Genomic DNA, 22,674 nt, shown 5'->3' with positions numbered 1-22,674 from the left:
TAAAAAAAAAAAAGAAGTTTATGCGTTATTCTTTATTTTCGCACAACTAAATAATACATTTTCTGTAAGGAAATAACAAATATGGATGGGAAACAATGTCCTGAAACTTTTCACCATGTTGAAAAATAAACTTTTAAGTATATGATGTTGTTAAAAACAATGGTCACTATAATAATTTTGGTCCCACCCGGAATTAAAACCCTGTCCTTGGATCATGAAATTTACAATTTTGGTAAAGGACACCTGCTCCTTTTAAATATTTATTTAATCAGAATTTAGTATAAATAGCATTGCAACCCCTGGGGTGGTCTAGAGATAGATTATTTGCCCTGTATGTAGACGGTCGGGGTTCGAATCCCGGTCGCGACAGACCTACCTAGGTCAGTAGTGACAGTTCCATCGCCAAACTCTCGGCATCGGGTGAATGTCACGGGTCCTCGGAGATGACCTTAAAAACGGATGTCCCGTGTCACAGTACGTGTGGCACGCTAAAGAACCTTCACTGCTCAATGGCTGTAAGCGCCGAGCATAGGCCTAAATTTGAAGCCCTTCGCCGATCTTGATGACGTCTCCATATGAATAAGAAATTCTCGAGAGGGACGTTAGCCAAGATACAATCAATCAATTTAATCAATAGCATTAAAGGCGATGTTATATAGATATTTTACACATAAACTCTATATACCCAGTTTGGCCCACACCATGGATCATGAAATGCTCTACATGACTATGCAATTTGTTTTCTTACAGATGTGATGTTGTACAGAACATTTTTGGAAATTTGTCAAGTTTTGTTAGAAAATGTGAGAACAGTTGTAATGGTAGTTTTCGGTAATAAGTGTTCAATTGTTATTAAAGTGTACCAATAGTGCTTGTAATGCATTGTACCAAGATAATTATTTGCATTATTTGAGTCACCTGATTTATGCACAGAGGGTTATGAACCCATGTACTCACGATGTTGGGTATGACCCATTACAAAAACAGGTATTAGAAATATTCAAGTGATACATGTAGCGGGTATACATGTATCTAATTAGCAATCATGGGCATGCACGAGTTATGACACTTTGGTATTCCTTTACAATGGAGAAGCTGAAACATCCCGCTTGTCATAAAGTTGAGTTGTTAGTTTACCGTTAATATCCATTTTCAATAAAATATTTACGGTCCTTCGGATGGGACCGCAAAAACCGAGGTCCCGTGTCACAGCAGGTGTGGCAAGATAAAGATCTCTCCCTGCTCAATGGCCATAAGCTGTGACATGGGACCTCAGTTTTTGCGGTCTCATCCGAAGGACCGCCCCATTTAGTCGCCTCTTACGACAAGCAAGGGGGTACCGAGGACCTATTCTAACCCGGATCCCCACGGGATTGCGTCCACAAAGTCAAGTGGGACGGACGGACGGACGGACGGACGGACGCACGGACACCGGTATTTCTATGTCCCCTTCCGCATTGCGGCGGGGGGAAAACGGGTCATACGCAGAACATGGTCTTGCTTATCGAATCAGTTGAGAGATATAAACACCATATGCAGGTGATAATAGAATATTGCTACATAAATATGAGAAGTTGACAATAGAGAAGCTGAAATCACCCCGTTTATCTTAAAGTTGAGTTGTTAGTCTGGCGTTAATATCTATTTTCAATGCACTATCCAAGTATGAAGCAGAAGTGCATAACTCGGTGGTGTCTTTTATTTCGAGTTCACAGGGATATATCGAATCGACATAACATTGTTAATAGATAAAACGTCGTCAATATATCTAAATGTTGGAAAACCTTATCATCAAAGACTACGAAGATATTGCCAAAGAGGAACTCCAGCATATTTTCAATATATCATTTTTTAGTGTTATTGAGATATGACATGAATTTGGTCACGTGATTAAATCCTATAATGCCCGAAGGTGTTGAAAAGGGGGCGGACCTCTAAATCACCACTGTATTGCATAAGGAAGAAGCTACTGAAAGTCCTTGACTTTTGAAGCGGCGATTGTATTCATGCGCAAGAAAAGACCGATCACATGACCAACTTAATGTTATATACGAAATTGAATGTAAATGTCATTAGTATTATTACATAAGGAAATACATTGCTAAATGTAAATATAATGATAAAACACCTTATTTATCTAGAAATTGTATTGAACTTAATGCTGTGTACAAAAACAGGAAAGTTCTACAACTTAGAATGTATTGACAGAGCATGTGCCAAATGTGGTACTGAGAAGCAGATGAATAAACTGAAAACTGAGTTTTCAGAAATGGAAGTGGAGTGGAAAAAATGGGCAATGCAAACAACAACAAATAAAAAGACAGGAAAAGAAACAAGAGGCCCATGGGCCTAGAATCGCTCTTCTGATACATTGTAGAACAGGCAAAAATTCTCACTAACCAAGATTAATCAATTAACAAAGTTTGATGATGTTAAGTCAAATAGTATCTGAAAATTTAAATGTAACTCTCCAAAAGTAGGTCACGGTGACCTACTTTTGGTCGACACACTCTGAAGACTCATCAACTGACAAAGTTTGATTATTATAAGTCAAATAGTATCTGAAATATTCAAACATGGTCGTCAAAATCCAAAAATAGGTCATGGTGACCTACTGTTTAGTCAACACACTCTAACGACTCAACATGCATCAACTGACAAAGTTTGATAATTGTAAGTCAAATTGTATCTGAAAATTTAAATGTAACTCTCCAAAAGTAGGTCACGGTGACCTACTTTTGGTCGACACACTGAAGACTCAAGATGCATCAATTGACAAGTCAAATAGTATTCAAATATAGCCGTCAAATTCCAAAAGAAGGCCACAGTGACCTACTTTTTGGTCGACACACTCCAAAGACTCAAGATGCATCAACTGACAAAGTATGATAATTGAAGTCAAATAGTATCTGAAATATTCAGATATAAACGTCAAATTCCAAAAGTAGGCCACGGTGACCTACTTTTTGTTCGACACACTCTGAAGACTCAAGGCCCATCAACTGACAAAGTTTGATTATTATAAGTCAAATAGTATCTGAAATATTCAAATATGGTCGTCAAAATCCAAAAATAGGTCATGGTGACCTACTGTTTAGTCAACACACTCTGACGTCTCAACATGCATCAACTGACAAAGTTTGATAATTGTAAGTCAAATTGTATCTGAAAATTTAAATGTAACTCTCCAAAAGTAGGTCACGGTGACCTACTTTTGGTCGACACACTGAAGACTCAAGATGCATCAATTGACAAGTCAAATAGTATTCAAATATAGCCGTCAAATTCCAAAAGAAGGCCACAGTGACCTACTTTTTGGTCGACACACTCCAAAGACTCAAGATGCATCAACTGACAAAGTATGATAATTGAAGTCAAATAGTATCTGAAATATTCAGATATAAACGTCAAATTCCAAAAGTAGGCCACGGTGACCTACTTTTTGTTCGACACACTCTGAAGACTCAAGGCCCATCAACTGACAAAGTTTGATTATTATAAGTCAAATAGTATCTGAAATATTCAAATATGGTCGTCAAAATCCAAAAATAGGTCATGGTGACCTACTGTTTAGTCAACACACTCTGACGTCTCAACATGCATCAACTGACAAAGTTTGATAATTGTAAGTCAAATAGTATCTGAAATATTAAAATATATCTGTCAAATTCCAAAAGTAGGTCACGGTGACCTAATTTTTGGTCAACAAACTATGAAGACTCAAGATGCATCAACTGACAAAGTTTGACGATCCTAGCTTTCATAGTGTCCAAAGTATGCATCTAAACTTGAAAATGTGAAATCTGAATGTCTGCAAAATTAAAAAAGTAGGTCACTGTGACCTACTCTTTTTATAAATATGTTTTTAGGCCTCTAGACGTATCAACTTACAAGATTTGATGATTCTAAACCTCTCGGTATCTGAAATAACAACCTAAAATGTATTCATAAATGATTAGCTACAAAATTCAGAAAATAGGTCATGGTGGCATACTTTTCACATGACGCAGTTTAAAGTCCCATGATCCATCACCTGACAACTTTTGATGATCATAGGCTCAAAAGTGTCTAAGATATGCATCAAAATCCATTTAATAATAATTACCTGCGAAATTCAAAAAGTAGGTCACCATGACTTACTTTTGAGACAACATGATATTAAGTCCTAAGATGCATCAACTGACAAAATTTGATGATCCTAGTCCTTATACTAAACAAAATATCAAAGTTTTAACAAAACAAAATTTAAGGTCAACTTTGAAGTGACCTTGAGACCGCACCCTTTGCCCCAGGATGATGCCTTTTATCAATTTTATCTACAACCTATCCTCATCCTTATGCATAAGTTTGTGATAATTTGCCCAGTGGTTCTTGAGAAGAAGATTTTTTAGCAACCACTTTTGTTTGCATTTTCCTAATTATCTCCCTTTGTTAAAGGTTAAAACCCTAATTTTAGTACAAATAAAAGCCCTTGGGCTAAGGATATCCTGTGACAAATTTGACAACAATTGGCCTAGGGGTTCTTGAGATATAGCCCTTTTCCTAAAAAGTTGACGCACACCGCACGCCAGACATATGGTCATATGATTAGCTCTTTGACCATTATGAATTATAATCAGAATTCACAGGGCGACTTTGTTGTGGTACGACTTCTCCATTAATCAAAGATAATTTCTACTTTCATATTCGGTCTGTGGTCTGAAAATCACAGCTCTTCACATGGAAGAATGGACGAAAACGAGGTACCAAGCAATACAAGTCGATGGCGCATTGAATTGATCGATAAATTTGGCATTAGAAGAGAGAACACAGATCCAGATAAGATTTTGCAGAAGTGGAGAATATGTCTTCTCAACGACTCCGAAGCAGCTGCCATTGATGCTATTGTTGACAAGACTTATTTAGAAGAATTCGATTTCAACTCCTTAGAACATATACCCTTTCATATCAATATTCCTTTTAAGATATGGGGGATAAAATTTGAACCAAGAACAATTGGAATGTTTAAAACGTAAGTTACTAGTCCTACAATTGAAATTAAAATAACGAGGAAAAAATCTGTACATAACACTAACAGTTCTATTCTCCTTAGAGAAGTCGAGAGGCATAGCCTTCATCGACTTCTCTTCGCAAGCATTCATGTTTTTATTCTGGAAAACGTGTAAATGCCGGAGTCGGTGACAGTTTATGCATCAACCGATGTTTCGACTCAGATGTGCCTGGATTTACGCAATAGACAATTTGTTTTCAAACATTTAACAGCAATGCACAAAACTGTCACAAGAAAATCAACACTTGCTTGCTTTTAATCCATTTTCAATATGCCCCTGTCCTGGGTTTAAATCACAACTCTGATTACGTCAGCCTGCTTTTCTCTTAACTGGTCCCCTATTGTGACAGCTCCCAAGACCAGTTAACGTAAACCCGGGACAGGGGACATGTTGAAAATGGATTAAAAAGCAAGTAAGTGTTGATTTCTTTATGACAGTTTTGAGCATTACTGTTAAATGTTTGAAAACAAATTGTCTATTGCGTAAATCCAGGCACATCCGAGTCGAAACGTCGGTCGAAGCATAAACCGTCACCGACTCCGGCATTTACACGTTTTCCAGAATCAAAATATGAATGCTTGCGAAGAGAAGTCGATGTAGGCTATGCCTCTCGACTTCTCTAAAGAGAATAATAACAGGTCCAGTCCAAAGACTTTCTACCTACGTAGCTATTTTAAATAGCTACCGAGATATTTAAACCTAGTTAAGGTACTAGGTACTTCTACCTACTTTTACCTATTTTTGAAAATATGAATAAATAATAGTTGAGGCACATCTTTTAAACAGGTCAGTCGTTTTATGTATCGTGAATGTGCACTGCAAAATTCGGAATGTTAATTTGAATACTATGTAACAGGAAGGGAGAAAATGCAACAGACCAGACCGGCATTCGAACCCGGGCCCCCTGAATATCTAGTCAGATGCTCCACCAACTGAGCTAACTGGCCACCGGCGATCGAATATGGCTGACCGCTACAATTTTATGAGAGTGGAGAATGCAGAGGAAATACATGAAAATTCGCTCCAAAAACCTTTAATGTAAAAATGCATGAAGGTAAACTTTAAAATTAATACAGATTTGTAAGACACTCTAGACTTTTTATTACGTAGCAATGATCCTAAGCTCCTAAAAAAATGGAACTGGGTGCTGTTATTGATGCAAATTTGAAAGTTTAGAAAGTAATTATTTTTTGTCCAATATTTTTGTGGTATTCATCGTCAGTGTAAGTGAATCAAGAAATTTGGTACACACCATATTGTGCCATTCGGAGTCAAGTCAACTAGTACCCTGACCGACTCGTACCCAGGTCAACTCGTACCAGAGAATCTGGTTACGAGTTGACTCCTCCTCTTCAATTGATGACAACTCGTACCTAAGCGATATGTCACTTATATGCGCATAGATATATTGCATTATGGGCAGATTCTTGGGTACGAGATGATTTTGCCTTTTGGGTACAAGTTGACCTATGGGGTACGAGGCGGTCAGGGTACGAGTTGACTAGAAATCCGCCATTCCTATGTTTTGCTACGAAATGCAAGTAAAGAAAAAGTAGGTAAAAATTGTTACCTGGAGTAGGTTTAAATACCTTCGTAGCAATAAGTAACTACGTAGGTATAAATAGTCTTTGGACTGGACCTGCAGAATTTACAGGGTTTAATGGTCTACGATAACGTTCAAACCTCGCTCTGGTCAGTACCTGTGGACTCAAAATTTATTGCCTCCCACGAAAAAAATTCATATTACATGTTTATCACATACATTTTGGGATTTATTGTATGATCAGTCGGGGGCAGAATGCAAAACATTTAATACATTATTCAAAAAATAAGTATAATGCATGCAAGTTAATTTTTGTCACAATGAGTTACCTTTCCTTACTCCAATCCTTCATGAAATACCGTGCAGTACTCATAATAACCCAAGCATATTAATTTTAGTTAACTTGTTTCCGTTATTTTATGTCAACCACACACGCCACATGCACCACAAGTTTTCGCTGATGCACAAAGACAAAATATATTGAAAGTCTTGGTGGGAAAATTGTGAATTTGTCGATATAAAGTTCACCCAATACTGTAAATAACACCTCGTAATAAGAAGTAACATTCTGCAATCTGATTAAAATCAGATCCTCGATCCGTTCCTCTTGTAGCGACAAGATGAAAAAAGAGGAGCGGATCGACGATCTGATTTTAATCAGACTGTAAAATTTTGCTAAGCTCTGCATCAAATAGCGTATTTGCATTTTGCTCCTGATTGTTTAAGCAGTGATTCATTTTGAAAATGGTCATCATGAGTCCCCTTGATTACAATAATGAGTCCCAAGCTTAAATCAATGAGTCCAAATTTCAGTCTTTCAAACAAACAGCATGACAATCACAGATTATAACAAACGAAGTTAAGGAAGAAGCTTACTGTTGCCACCCCCTCTACAGAATAAATCTTATGCTTTTTATTACAAGCCATCAAATTATTCACCTGCAGACAATTTTGATTCGTAGTTGATTTTGCAAAATGATTTCAAGTTAGAAATTTTCCCAAGACCCAAATTCATGCAACAGATCAATCAGATTTAAATTTTGAGAGTGATACAGTGCAAGTTTTCTGATACTATCCAATTTGTAAACTTTGTACTATTTTAATTTCTTCTCCAGAACCACTATAGGCCAATTTAAACCAAACTTGGCACACAACATCCTTGGTTGAAGGGGATTCAAGTTTGTTCAAATGAAGGGCCACATCCTTCACCAAGGGGAGATATAGCAAAATAGTAAAAATACAATTACTTATAAAAAATTTCATTTCGAGAACCACTGGGCCAGTTTCCACGAAATTTGGCTCTTCAAATAAAGGGCCACACCCTTCTCAATGGGAGATAATGGGGAACTAGCAAACATGACAAGCCGTGCCTAGTTCTGCATTGAAATTTGAAGGAAAAAAATCACTTTGTTTTAATTTTTTTTTTAATAGATTTAATGAAAATCTTGAGGAGTTCAGATTTCATCTGTATAACATTCTGCGGCAAATGTACATGCCAAAGAAAAGAGAGAACCAAGGACCACATGGAATTGGATATCAAGTTCTCTTTCAGAAACTTCTAAGATGCATCGAATTTAGAATGCAGTAAGTTTGAAACCTTTGCCTACCAGTCTCTGTATTACTGCTATTGTGACAACCAGAATTATAGCAACCCAGTAAACAAAGTTTATGGGGGGGGGGGGGTGTAAAGGAAATGCCTTGTCTGTCCGTCCTTCTGTCTGCATGTCCATGCAGTCATGTTTTTAGTTCAGAGTTCTCAAATTGAAAGTCTTTGCAAAAGAAAAGTTCTGAGTGTTGTCTGTTTGGTTTGCTACATTTTCAACTTCTCTAAAACTACAAGACCAATCTTAATTTTTTTTATATATATAACATCTATAGGGGAAGGGGAACATAAATTGTGCAGTTCAGGATCCCCACTCCCTAGAGGACCTAGATTTTGGGTGAAAATGGTTAATAAGATTAATGCAATATTTAAAAATCTTCTTCTGCACTTCTAGCCATCAAGCAGACAAACTGAGTGCATGATTATATTAAGCAGGAAAGCCTCTACGTAAATTGTAAAATTCATGGCCCTTCGGACCAGGGTTCCTAAGTAAGGGCATGGTCATATCAATATAGGTCATAAAGACAAAATACATTAATTCTTTAAAAATCCTCTTCTACTGGCTCCACTCCTGTCCATTAAGCAGACAAACTGATTGCATGATGATGATATACAGGGAAGCCATTTTATAATCATAAAATTAATGGCCCCTTTGGCTAGGATTCTTGAATTGAGGGCACGGCTATATAGGTCATATACAAAACTTATTAATTCTTTTCTAACTTTGTAAATGTGTATTAACTCTGTAAATGTGTATTAACTCTGTAAATGTCTGTTAACTCTGTCAATGTGTATTAACTCTGTCAATGTGTATTAACTCTGTAAATGTCTATTTAAATGTATATTTAGATCACAGTTGGAAGTGCCTACAGGACAAATCAACATATGTGGACAGGAAGTAACTTCGAAAGCTGATATTGTTGGCCTAAAATGTGACGACCCAAGTAAAATATTGTTTATTTGTGAGGTAAGTTAAGAAAATTTGATATTTCAGTTTGATAATTTTTTTTATTCATTAAGCCATAATAAAGTCTGAGTCAGGTAATTCTGAAAGTACATGTAATTAAAGGATCTCCTCTCAATTATCAGGGGGTGGGGGGGTATGTAGATGCACCCTTAATAGTTATATGTATATGGATACAAAATGTATAATACTTAGGGCTGCAACGGGTACCCGAAATAACGGAAAACCTTGGGTCGGGTTCGGTTCCATTTTCCCGTATTTTGGTTCGGGTTTGGTATTTAAAATAGAATCATTATGTCGTCAAAATCCACAAAGGTGGCTGTATTTTGATCAATTGTTAAAAATGATTGCATTGTGGACAAAACTGTAAATAATGTCAGTACATGTAAGATATGACAGATGCACTGAAAATACGCCACAGGAGCAACATCGTCAATGACAAAACATCGAAAACATGGATGGAAATGAGTTGAAGTGACAATGCTGTTTCTAGTACCATGGATATCGAGTCTAAACCTCAGTCCCTCAGTCCACGTCCCCGAGTAATTATTGTGACAAAAAACAATAAAGGCTTTTGATTTTAACTGTATATTAGATTTTTAGCTCTTCTGAGCCAAAGGCTCAAAGAGCTAATGCTATGGCCATTTGTGCGGTGTGCGTAAACTTTTTAGAAAAAGGGCTATAACTCAAGAACCCCTTGACCAATTTTTTTCAAATTTGTTACAGGGTATCATTGGCCCAAGGGCTTTCATACATACTAAATAGAGGGATGTGACCCTTTAACAAGGGGAGATAATCAGGAAAATACAAACAAAAGTAGTGGTTGCTAAAAAATCTTCTTCTCAAGAACCACAGGGCAGATTATCACCAAACTTACACATAAGGATGAGGATATGTTGTAGATTAAAAATTGTTCAAGGCATTACCCTGGGGCAAAGGGCGTGGTCTCAAGGTCACTTCAAAGTTGACCTAAATTTAAATTTTTTTTAAATTCCTTAAATCTTAGATATTTTCGTCATTATAAGGACTAGGATCATCAAATTTTGACAGTTGATGCATCTTAGGACCTTGTGTCAAGTTGTCTCAAAAGTAGGTCACGGTGACCTACTTTTTGAATTTTGCAGGTATTTATTTTAAAATTAATTTTGATGCATATCTTGGACACTTTGAAGCCTATGATCATCAAAACTTGTCAGTTGGTGGATCATGGGACCTTGAAATGCGTCAACTGAAAAAAAGGTCACCGTGACCTACTTTCTGAATTTTATGGCTTATCATTTATAGATATATTTTAAGTTATTTCAAATACTGAGAGGTTTAGAATCATCAAATCTTGTAAGTTGATGCATCTTGAGGCCTTGAAACATATTTATAAAAAAAGTAGGTCACAGTGACCTACTTTTTGAATTTTGCAAATATTCAAATTTCACATTTTCAATTTTAGATGCATATTTTGGGCACTGTAAAACCTAGGATCATCAAACTTTGTCAGTTGATGCGTCTTCAGTCTTCGGTTTGTGTCGACCAAAAAGTAGGTCACCGTGACCTACTTTTGGTATTTGACAGCTAAATTACTATATTTCAGACACTATTTGACCTACAATCATCAAACTTTGTCAGTTGATGCATCTTGAGTCTTCGGAGTGTATCGACCAAAAAGTAGGTCACTGTGACCTACTTTTGGCATTTGACAGTTATATTTATATATTTCAGTCACTAATTGACCTACAATCATCAAACTTTGACAGTTGATGCATCTTGAGTCTACGGAGTGTGTCGACCAAAATATATATTTCAGATACTATTTGACCTACAGTCATCAAAGTTTGTCAGTTGATGGGTCTTGCATGTTCGAAGGGTTTCGACCAAAAAGTAGGTCAACTTGACCTGCTTTTGGAATTGGACACCTATATTTATATATTTCATATACTATTTGACCTACAGTCATCAAACTTTGTCAGTTGATGCGTCTTGCATGTTCAAAGGGTGTGGACCAAAAAGTAGGTCACCTTGACCTACTTTTGGAATTGGACGGCTATATTTATATAATTCAGATACTATTTGACCTACAATCATCAAACTTTGTCAGTTGTTGGGTCTTGCATGTTTGAAGGGTGTTGACGAAAAAGTAGGTCACCTTGACCTACTTTTGGAATTTGACGGCTATATTTATATATTTCAGATACTATTTGACCTACAGTCATCAAACTTTGTCAGTTGATGGGTCTTGCATGTTCGGAGTTCGCTGACCAAAAAGTAGGTCACCATGACCTACGATTGGAATTTGACAGCTATATTTCAATATTCAGATACTAATTGGCTTAAAATCATCAAACTTTGTCAGTTGATATTTCTTGGGTTCTCAAAATGTGTAAACCAAAAAGTAGGTCACATTGACCTACTTTTTTTTTAATTCTTAGGATTTAACTAAAGATTTAGAATACTAAGAGGCTAAGAATAGAAATGGTGGGGTTGTACAATTTATCAGAAGAGCGATTCTAGGCCCTTGGGCCTCTTGTTTAAATAGTTATATAGACCCGAACCGAAATACCCGAACCCTAATAATACTCATAAATACTATTGGTCCCTTTAGTTTCTAACTTCCTATTGATGTGGTATGATAGGTGTATAAAGGTCAGAAGGTCAAAAATGAAGGTCAGAATCAGTATCAATGTTGTGAACACAAGATATAGCGTGTCACTTGACCATTTAGTCTCGAACTTGCTACAGTAGGTGACTGAAGGTTTATGAAGACTGAGGTCAAAGGAACCTTGTTTTCAAAAAGGTGTTAAAGGCCAGCAGTTGGGTATAAAAGCAGCCAATCGGTGAAAATTGTAGAATATATGAATTTTCTGGTCACATTCAGATTGCAGCACTTATTTTGCAAAAATAAAGATTAAGCTGTTGTACTGAAATTTTAAAATGGGTATGCTTGTTCCCCTCATAACTGTGCATATATTGGCCATATCTATTTTAGATATAAATTCTCATGAAGTTTTAATTTTGGCCTCAAAAATCTGAAGCAGGGCTAAATTTGTATTTCAAACTAGAGATTGGCAGTTTGTGGGTGTGATTATCTTTTGTTATTGTTTACACCAGATGTTGACTCACATATTGCACGAGCATGCTTGTCTAGTTCTAGATAACAGGGATTGCACCAAAGGAAACATGTAATCAAATTACTGTACAACGTGGAAAAAAAGTACTTACTCATATATCATTGGTAAATCCAGATTTTATTTTTTAATTATATATAATCACATTCCTTTAAAAAAATTGGTTAACTTTATAAAAACAACTCATTAGGACTGTTCAGTCTGATCACTGTTTCAGAGTTTTGCAGGATTGCTGGTACCTTTTCTCGAAAAATGTCAAGCATGGTGTTTGTCTGATTAAGCAACAATCTCCTAGGCCAGTTGTGTAACTCCCATTGTCTCTCATCAATGATGACAAATATGTCCAATTGTTCAACCATCACTCTAAAATTACTCTCAATCTGGACTCTTACGTGTGGACATTACAATGTCGAAAGAGACAATCACAGATAGTAGGTCTCCAAATATCATAATGGACAAAGTGTTTCTTAATAATCCTTCAATGCACATGTCCTCCATTGCACAGCTACAATTTCCCCCCAAATTCTTTTCATAATTGAAAGGTACCAAGAGGAAAATCATAAGTATTAGTATATCAAATATACCAATATTTGTGTATATTATCAAAAAACTACATGTTTTAAAAGATATGGATAAAATAATGATGAATTCATTTTGTAGTTCCTAGGGTGAAGTTTTGTTAAAGTAAAAACATATCCTTTCAGTGCCTCACAGATCAAGCAGAGTGGTAGAAAAATGCGGGAAAACTTTAGTTTATTTTGATAAATCATGCCAGTCTCCCTGTTCAAAATATCGTCTGCTACAGAGCACGTGTAGAGCCAAGCACACTGCTAAGCCCTGCCCTCTTGCCATATATGCTTAATTGCTGTAGGGGTGTAAATTTTTCTAGGTTACTACCGACCTTTAAGGACATATATATACATATATGAAAAATATCTGTACTATCACTTGACATCCAGAAGTTTTTGTTTTGTTTGTTTATTTATTTGTTTTTCAGGGAATTTAATGTACATTAAATTTCTTTTAATTTCAGGAAAAGTCCTCTCAGGTAAAGGTGCTTCCTAAAATCATCAGTATTATGTTTTATTCTGTTTGACTAGTATTTACTCTACAGGGTTCGATACTAACTTTTGTTTGATTATTATATTTACTCTACAGGGTTCGATATTAACTTTTGTTTGACTACTATTTACTCTACAGGGTTCGATACTAACTTTTGTTTGATTATTATATTTACTCTACAGGGTTCGATACTAACTTTTGTTTGATTATTATATTTACTTTACAGGGTTCGATATTAACTTTTGTTTGACTACTATTTACTCTACAGGGTTCGATATTAACTTTTATAAGCACGAGTCCATATGGACTAATGACCTCCAATTTTCCCTAGTCAGTAAGCATTCCACCAGTCTGCCTCAGGTCATATAGAATGATAATGAATTGATACTCCCTACTTTTGTGACTTGAACACACATTTTTAGCTCACCTGAGCTGAAAGTATAAGTGAGCTATTCTGATCACCTGTAGTGTAAGTCATCCATCTGTCGTCTGTAAACTTTTCACATTTTCGACTTCTTCTCCAGAAGCACTGGGTCAATTCCAACCAAACTTGGTACAAGTCATCCTTGGGTGAAGGGGATTCAAGTTTGATCAAATGAAGGACCATGTCCTTTTCAAAGGGGAAATAATCACAAAAATGCAAAATATCGGTTTGGTCATTTAGAAATCTTCTCAACAACCACATGGCCAGAAAAGCTGAAATTATTATGAAAGCTTCCTGACATATTAGAGATTGAAATTTGTTAAAATCATGGTCCCTGGTGTAAAGGTGGGGTCACAATAGGAGATCAAAGTTTTACATGGGAATATATAGGAAAAATCTTCAATAATCTTCTTCTCAAGAACCACTGGGCCAGAAAAGTGGAAATTTACATGAAAGCTTCCTGATATAGAGTAGATTCAAGTTTGCATGGCCAGTGAAGGTGGGGTCAAAATTGTCTTGTTGTGGACCTCTAGCATGCTGGAGTACAATAATTATATATTAATAAGTGGTAGAAAATTTTGTAAATAAATGTTGATATACCTGTATAAGACTATGAAAGTAAAATCAATGGTTTATATGTCATGTTTATTGTGAAAGGAAATGATATAAATTTACTAACATCACTTACTTTAAAAGACAACCTTGAATATTGAGTATTAAGTATTTTGATAACACTATATATATCTTGCCAGGTGAAGAGAAAATGTTGTTCAGAGGGAACTGCATACTCTCCTGTGAAGAAAAAGCGGCACCCTTCAGCAGATGTTGAATTTGCAGCTGAGGTGACCTCTAGTGGTAGTGAAAGCCTGGATATGCCATCTAATGTACATGCTCAGCACATTGGAGAACTGCTCTCGTATTTAGAATGTTCTGTGACGGATGAAGGCCTGCTTGGGATGGTCATTCAGAAGACAGATGTAAGTATAGGAAGATGTATTTAGTACATGATTGTATTATAATTTTCATTTATCAATAGGGCCTTTCATCACAATGCGATGCAGTGATTTAAAAAATATTCAATTTTATTGAGATTTTGTGCTATTTATATAGAGATGGAGGTTAAGACATAAGGTTTATGGAAGAAAACATGTACATTTTTCAGGGTCAGTTGATCAGTGACAAAGATCAAAGTAACTATAACTAAATTTTAAGGTCATTGGTTAAAAACACAAAAAGCTTATGGGATAGTAAGTTGTCTGTCTATCTGTCAACTGTTTTTCAAAATGCTAAACCTCCTTAAGTTTTGCTTCAATTTCAGTAAGACTTGGTAAACAAGTGGACTACACTTATATTCATAACTCGTTTTGATTCGAGCAGTGGTGTAATTCTTGTCAATTTTCAATTGCACATCTAACATGTGATTCATTTTAAACTGTGAATGGACTAAAGACTTGCTTCAAAATTCACTTTAATTTCTCAACTTCTACATGCTGGCAGCCTGTATAAACCCCCTTGTTTTGTTTAATTCAAATTCAGAGTAAACCATGCCCTTAGTCAATCATCACCATAAAAAAATCTTCCTTGGGTTTAGTTATCTATAATACATTGTTATTTTCAAACAGACTTGTCAAGGGAATGCACGTGCCAAGGTGCAGAATGAGGTATGGGGGCAAAAGCTCTACACATTACCCATATCATATAATGAGGGGGGGGGGGGGTTGGGTTACCTGAGATGCATGTACCTGTATTAACTGTAATAAGATACACAAAGGGGTGTGGTAATTCCATAAACCATGTTGACTTGTATTGTACATTTATATGAATTATTTTACATACAAAAATTATTTATAGCACTGTGCATCTAAAATATTAAATCCAACCAAAATGATCTGACACTTCATTTTGGAGTAGCTAGTCTCTTGCAGATTTCTTTTCTCAAAACAGCACTTTTAATTTATACATGTACTTTCAATTGCACACACTAGTTCACCAACTTTCATAAAATTCTCAAGAAGTTGTTATTGGTAAACAATGGACAACATTTCTAGAAAATTAAATAGAGACAGATTTATCGATTCATTTTTGGAAATCATGCGGACCTGTTTTTTTCATTGACCAGCATGACCTAAAGGGTCAATGACTCAAAATAGTTTTTGTAAGGACTGTGTATGGGAATCAGTCGGAAGTTCTCTTATGTTCTTATTCGACCCAGTCTCAAACGAACATAAAATATTTACTACCTGATTCAAAATCATAACATTTTTTATGGGTAATTGCTCCAAAACTTGCAAATTTATTCATTAAAAGTACTGCCTTGAGGAATAATATCTGCAATGAAATATACATCTATATACATGTATATATCCACCTTATGTGTAATACATATTTGTATCATATACATTATATACCTGTATGATAATTATACATTACAACACAATATCAATGTTTAGGTAGAGGATGAACAGCGGTCTTGAGCTCGAATGACTGAGAAACAGAACCTGCTAATCATGCTCTATATTACCAAGTATGACACGCCTGAATCCCTTTACAAACTATAAATAGCAACCACGTGTTCGACGTAACAGGTTAGATTTATCAACCTGCAATAAATATGTTAGTTTATCTGTAGTTTCATTCTGAAGCACTATAAGTAAACTTACTACAAATCAAACAGTTAGAAGCATAGATTTGTATATACTTTGCTTTACGATATGATTTTTGGGAGTTGAACTATGTTCAATCTCCCTGGGTCATCACGCACTTTTCTGCGCAGTAATTTGTATTGATTTGTATAGTGGTCGTCAACGGGGGTTCTGTGTCAGCTGATTTACTCCTAGGTAAATCAACATAAACTTTTATAAACATCCGCCATTAAATAATCCATGTAACTTTTCTGAATTAATCTAATTTTGATAATTGACATGTAAATAAAATGCAATGATATTGTATTCAAATCAATTTGAATACAAGATTTCGATCAAATTGATACTGATAGACATAGAAAAATAAAAGATAAGGTTGAAAATTGTCGTTTGTAGCGCAGCGTCACCTATAAACATTGATAGGGAAACGAACGACAACTGCACACAAGCCCTATTGACACCGTGGCGCGAAATATCGAATATGGTGCGAAACCTCAGATTTACAAGAAATAACTCTACAACATTGTGTATGTGTATAAATTTGGTTTTTTTTTTAATGTGATATAAAAAATGCTTGATGTTACATGTAGATTGAATTAAAACACGTCATTCCCAGTCAACAACTTTCGATTGGGATCGGAATACGAAATAAAATTTCTTATATCCGGTGGCAAAGTGAAACTGCTTCATGCTTCAAGTTATTGAATTACGTAGTAATTGCACGTTACACATTAGAGAACTGTTCCTTTTAATAAAGAAAGTCACAAAATAGATACAAAATGAGTGTACCTTATTCATTACTGTTACCGAGCTTTCGTCGACTATAATCTCGAAATGGCGTGTTTCGCTGCGCTTGATGACGGTAAGGTCCACATTTTCTACGTGAGTAGTGTGATATTTGTTTATGAATTTTTTGCGCATACATGGTATGTCTCGGCTAGGAATAATGGAAACTTTCTCACCTATGTATGTAAAGACATATTAATCTCTATTTTTAAAAATGTAGAACACTTTTATCAAATGACAATGTTTGAAAACGCTTAGAGCCCCGATGTCAGAATTTCCTTTTCCAAGACATCAATATGTCAAATTCATTATCCTTTTTGAATAGTATGTACCATATTTTGTACCAGTTATCCATTTTGAATTCCCTATTACAATGGGATTTTGCTGCACTCTGTAATGTTTGAGTGGATGTCATGAGTGTGTGTCAAACAGAAATTTTAAGAGCATGGGATAAGGTGCTGCCATGTATTACTTCACTATCAAAGTTTAACCCAGTTGCCACAATGTTGAATTTATGCTGCAAAAAGGATTGGAAATTGCTCTGGTCAAAACACATTGTTTATTTGTCCACAGATGAAAGAGACATGAGGATTCTCCCTCACAAACTGAAAAAAAAAAAGTTATGGATCTTGTACATGTATAGTTTATTAATCACTATAGATTTCCAGCATCACAAGTCTGATTCCACTATATGATTTCCATACTGTCAGGTTCATTCACCCCCTGTTTGAGCCACAGTATAATATCTCAAATACCTTGGCAATACATAACATTATTTGACTAGTGTTTCATTTTTAGCGGAGTTGCGATGAAGTCGAACTCGGCTTATGATCTGATGAAGTGCCTTTGGGCGGGCAGGCGGGCACGCATCAACATTTCATTTCCGCACCATAGCTCTTGAGCAAATTATAGGATCTCATTCAAACTTAGATGGATTGTCACCCTCAGTAAGATGAGGAAGCCTATCGATTCTGGGGTCACTAGGTCAAAGGTCAAGGTCACTGGCTATAAATAGACTGAAATTTAGAGAAAATTTTGTTTTCCGCACCATAGCTCTTGAACGAATTATAGGATCTCAATCAAACTTAGATCGAATAAGTAAGACAAGAAGCCTATCGATTCCGGGGTCACAAGGTCAAAGTCACAGTGGCTATAAATAGACTGAAATTTGGAGAAAATTTTGTTTTCTGCACTATAATTTTTTAACAAATTATAGGATCTCAATTAAACTTAGATGGATTATCGCCCTTGATGAGACAAAGAAGCCTATTGATTTTGGTCAAGGGTTAAAGGTCAAGGTCACAAAGGATTTAAGTCGGCTGAAATTTATGTACGCAAAATTTTGCTCCCTGCTTGATAATTCTTGAAAACTTTTCTGCCGGTTCCCTCTATGCCCATTCCTTGCGCAACTCGGCTTGTGCATTTCCGATGCCCGACAATTTTTAATTTTTTGCATTTCATTTATTTTGAGTTATTATACAATTATTTACCATTCCATTGATCCTCTACAGGACTGTAGTATACTCAGGTGACAGTTTAGCATATTGGACTACCTTTTCAAGTAATGAATCCTTAGAATTAGCTATAACTAGGATTAAACTTGAATGTATATATACAGGGGAAAAACTTCTTCATAACGGCAAGGCATTGATAACCATATTGATTTCAATGTTTGGGCCATAATATGTGGTCACATTTTTCATGAGAATATAAAGGGGTGAAATTCTAGAAAACAACAACACGACTTCAGTTACTCGAGGAGCGTTGTGGCCCATGGGCCTTCCATTATCCATGTTTGCTGTTGTAACGCTTTGAAAAATAACAACAGTTGATTTGTATCTAAAATCATGATAATATTCAGTCATTTATCCCCCTACCCTTCCAGTACTATCTTTTCTAACTGAATTTCCACAATGTTCAACTCCCACGAGTACTTTAAGTACTTTGATTAATTTGCCATTCTGTGGATCCATTACAGGGTTGTGTTGTATTCAGGTGACCTTTAAGGCCCTTGGGTCTCATGTTATACTCCAATGTGGCAACTCATATAATTTACAGAAACCAAACACATGCAATTTCTCAGTTATCTTGACTTGTACCATACTGAGTCGCACATAAACACGATAAATGAAAGTTTAACAAGTGTATGTGCATAAATATTATTTTTATGAAGCTAAAACTATTAACGACATTTCAAATTTTAAATTTTCGTAGGTAATGTTCACATACCTGAAGATTGATCCTGAAAGTGTGGAAAAAATCAAGAGGAGGAAAGAGTCGGGGCCTGTGACCTTTGACACAACAAAACAAGAAGATCCTGTATTTTTTTACACTAAGCAGTTCAACCTGTTAAGAAGGGAAGATCGTAGAACCATTTTCAAAACTTTAGTCACTATAAAAATGATGGAAAAGAAAGTGTGTTGCACCGTTTTGTAAATTTCTTGTTTATAGATTTGTACTGGTACATTTGTATGTTTGGATTATTCAAATGGTTGGTATTCAAAATTTGAAAAGATTTTTTTCTTTGATGAATAGATGTACATGTTTTTTTTAGATGAAAATTTAATGTGGGTTACAGTTGTATTAGACATGTATCAAGGATTTATTATTTAGATGTCAAACGCTAGACTTCATTACAAAGTAAAATGTTTGGGGGGTTTTTCCTGAAATTTTAACTAGCTTTAGGTCACCTGAGTAACTCAAGTGGTACTTGACCATGATCGAGCCACTTTGTTATCATATGTAAATAAAAGCAAAAAACAGGGTATACCCCTTATTTGTGTCACCGAATACACCCTGGAATTCGGAAAATAAAAGCAAGAGCTTTTAAAATACTGGCACATCCTGCAGAGAGACAAAGACATTTTCTCTGTTCTACCTATCATGTCATATAAACGCAAGAAAAATTTAGGGGATATGCTAGCTCACATCCTCAATTGTAAAATAATCAAATTGTATGGGAATCTTTAAGTGCAAATAGACTCCTGATGAGGCGGATTTGCATGCAGCTAAATTTAAATTTTGATCAATCAATTCAATATCATAACTTCGTATCACACCGCCGAAACACTAAATTAGTGTCGAGTCCAGTGATTGTTGAGATACGTGACTAATGGGAGCCATGTATTTTCTTTTTCAACTGTTTGATTTATGACCAACATTATCATAAAATAAGAGCTGTAGGGATGACCTTGTAAGTAACACCATACGCATCATAATATGGGCATCAGAAATAAATATGGTTTCAGGGTGGGGATTGTAAAACATTTTCAATATTTTCACACAGATATATGAGGGGGTTGGGATGACACTAGGACTTGCATGATAGTAAGTGCATCTCAACATGAGCATCAAGAATAAATAAGGTTTAGAGGTAAGGAGCTCAACTAATTTCAAGATATTCGACCAATGGTATATAATGAAAGGGGGGGGGGGGGTAGCCCCCGAGGCACTTAACTAACCTTGTAGTCGAAGCATCTTAACATGAACAAGAATAAATATAACTGCACAATTTTAAAAGGGCCATCTAGGGGCATGTACGGTTTAACTACATGTACTAATTATAAATAAATAACAATCATTCAGACAAATGTACTACTACTGTCAGAGTTCACATTGCTGCACTGCATACATTTAGTATTACATAAACTGTAATACAGGTTTCAGACAAATAATGGTAGGTGAATGAAATTATAAACAATAAAGTAGAAAGTTTAGTAAAATTTGCAAGCATAATGTTTTATGTCAGGTGGTTTAGATTAATTATATAAATGAAAACAATTGTCCCTTGTAAATAAAAAGATTAAAGAAAGCATGATTTGTTGACTTTATTACAGGGAGCACCAAGGAACAGTGCCTGTTAACAGTGCGGTAATAAATTATTATACCCCCCCCCCCCCCCCCCCGAAGTTCTGGAGGGTATATAGGAATCACTGTCTGTCTGTCCGTCCGTCCGTCTGTCTCCAGATTCGTGTCCGGGCCAAAACTTCTTTGTTCTTTGACATAGGCATACCATATTTGGCACACAGGTGGATCACCATAAGACGATGTGTCGGGTACCTTCATGACCTCTATATGACCTTGACCATTGACCTTAAGGTCAAAATTAAAGGTTTTTTTACAATGGATTCGTGTCTGGGCCATAACTTCTTTGTTCTTTGACATAGGCATACCATATTTAACACATGAGTGTATCACCATGACACGATGTGTCATGTACCTTCATGACCTCCATATGACCTTGACCTCAAGGTCAAAATTAAAGGTTTTTACAATGGATTCATGTCCGGGCCATAACTTCTGTGTTTTTTGACATCGGCATACCATATTTGACACACGAGTGTATCACCATGACACGATGTGTCATGTACCTTCATGACCTCCATATGACCTTGACCTCAAGGTCAAAATTAAAGGTTTTTACAATGGATTCGTGTCCAGGCCATAACTTCTTTGTTCTTTGACATAGACATACCATATTTGACACATGAGTGTATCACCATGAGACAATGTGTCATGTACCTTCATGACCTCCATATGACCTTGACCTCAAGGTCAAAATTAAACATTTTACAATGGATTCATGTCAGGGCCATAACTTCTTTGTTCTTTGACATAGGCATACCATATTTGATACATGAGTGTATCACCATGAGACGATGTGTCGGGTACCTTCATGACTTCCTTATGGCCTTGACCTCAAGGTCAAAATTAAACGTTTTACAATGGATTCATGTCGGGGCCATAACTTCTTTGTTCTTTGACATAGGCATACCATATTTGACATATGAGTGTATCACCATGAGACGATGTGTCAGGTACCTTTATTACTTCTACATGACCTTGAACTTTCACCTCAAGGTCAAAATTGATTATAGGGTTTTGACATAGTCATACCATAAGACAAGGGTGTATCACCATGAGACTGTGTCATGTACATTCATGACCTCTTTATGACCTTGACCTTTGATCACAAGGTCAAAATTATAGGTTTATACCATGGATTTGTGTTTGGACTATATCTTCCATTTTCTTCTACAAAGGCATACTATATTTTTACACTCGGGGAAAGAGGTAATTTATGCCTATTAACAACACCCTTTGGGAGATTGGGGTAAGCGGGGGGTATTCTTAGTGAGCATTGCTCACAATACCTCTTGTCACTATTATGGGTCATAGGGATCTCGTATCATTTTTAAGATATCTGACCAGTAATGGGGGGTGGGGGGTGTCCTCCCTGGAACACTTGACTAAGATCGTTTAGGAGTAGGTATTCCAACCATTTTGCAGATTTTTGAGAAATTATACGAGAGAGTTGGGATGACCCCCCCCCCCTCCCCCCATCTCATTTTGTTGTAAACACGCTATTTTCTATTAAACAGTCAAATGTAAACAAAAACATGGCACAAGCCTTGTTTACATAACAAAGAATTGTGAGTGCTGCATCTCACTTATAACTCAACAACTGATATTCAAATTTTGGT

The 22,674-nt window shown here is 36.0% G+C and overlaps 1 protein-coding gene across 2 annotated transcripts; it reads left to right on the top strand.

Annotated features, from left to right (window-relative positions):
• Nucleotides 1-4,647: 4,647 nt before the first annotated feature.
• Nucleotides 4,648-21,002, top strand: LOC125662670 (uncharacterized). 2 transcript variants are annotated; one of them, XM_048894975.2, is made up of 7 exons: nt 4,648-5,011; nt 5,908-6,105; nt 8,026-8,178; nt 9,047-9,164; nt 13,311-13,325; nt 14,516-14,740; nt 19,406-21,002. In XM_048894975.2, the coding sequence occupies exons 3-7, from the start codon at nt 8,081-8,083 to the stop codon at nt 19,625-19,627; spliced, it is 678 nt and encodes a 225-aa protein (XP_048750932.2). In that variant the 5' UTR covers nt 4,648-5,011; nt 5,908-6,105; nt 8,026-8,080; the 3' UTR covers nt 19,628-21,002. The 2 variants fall into 2 exon arrangements, with proteins under 2 accessions (XP_048750932.2, XP_048750931.2); XM_048894974.2 differs by lacking the exon at nt 5,908-6,105 and having other exon boundaries at nt 4,670-5,011.
• The last annotated feature ends 1,672 nt before the right edge of the window (nt 21,003-22,674 follow it).

Source organism: Ostrea edulis, chromosome 8 (genome assembly GCF_947568905.1).
Source record: "Ostrea edulis chromosome 8, xbOstEdul1.1, whole genome shotgun sequence".
Lineage (NCBI taxonomy): Eukaryota > Metazoa > Mollusca > Bivalvia > Ostreida > Ostreidae > Ostrea > Ostrea edulis.
The sequence above is the reverse complement of the archived record's forward strand: the minus strand, read 5'-3'. Positions and strand labels throughout refer to the sequence as shown.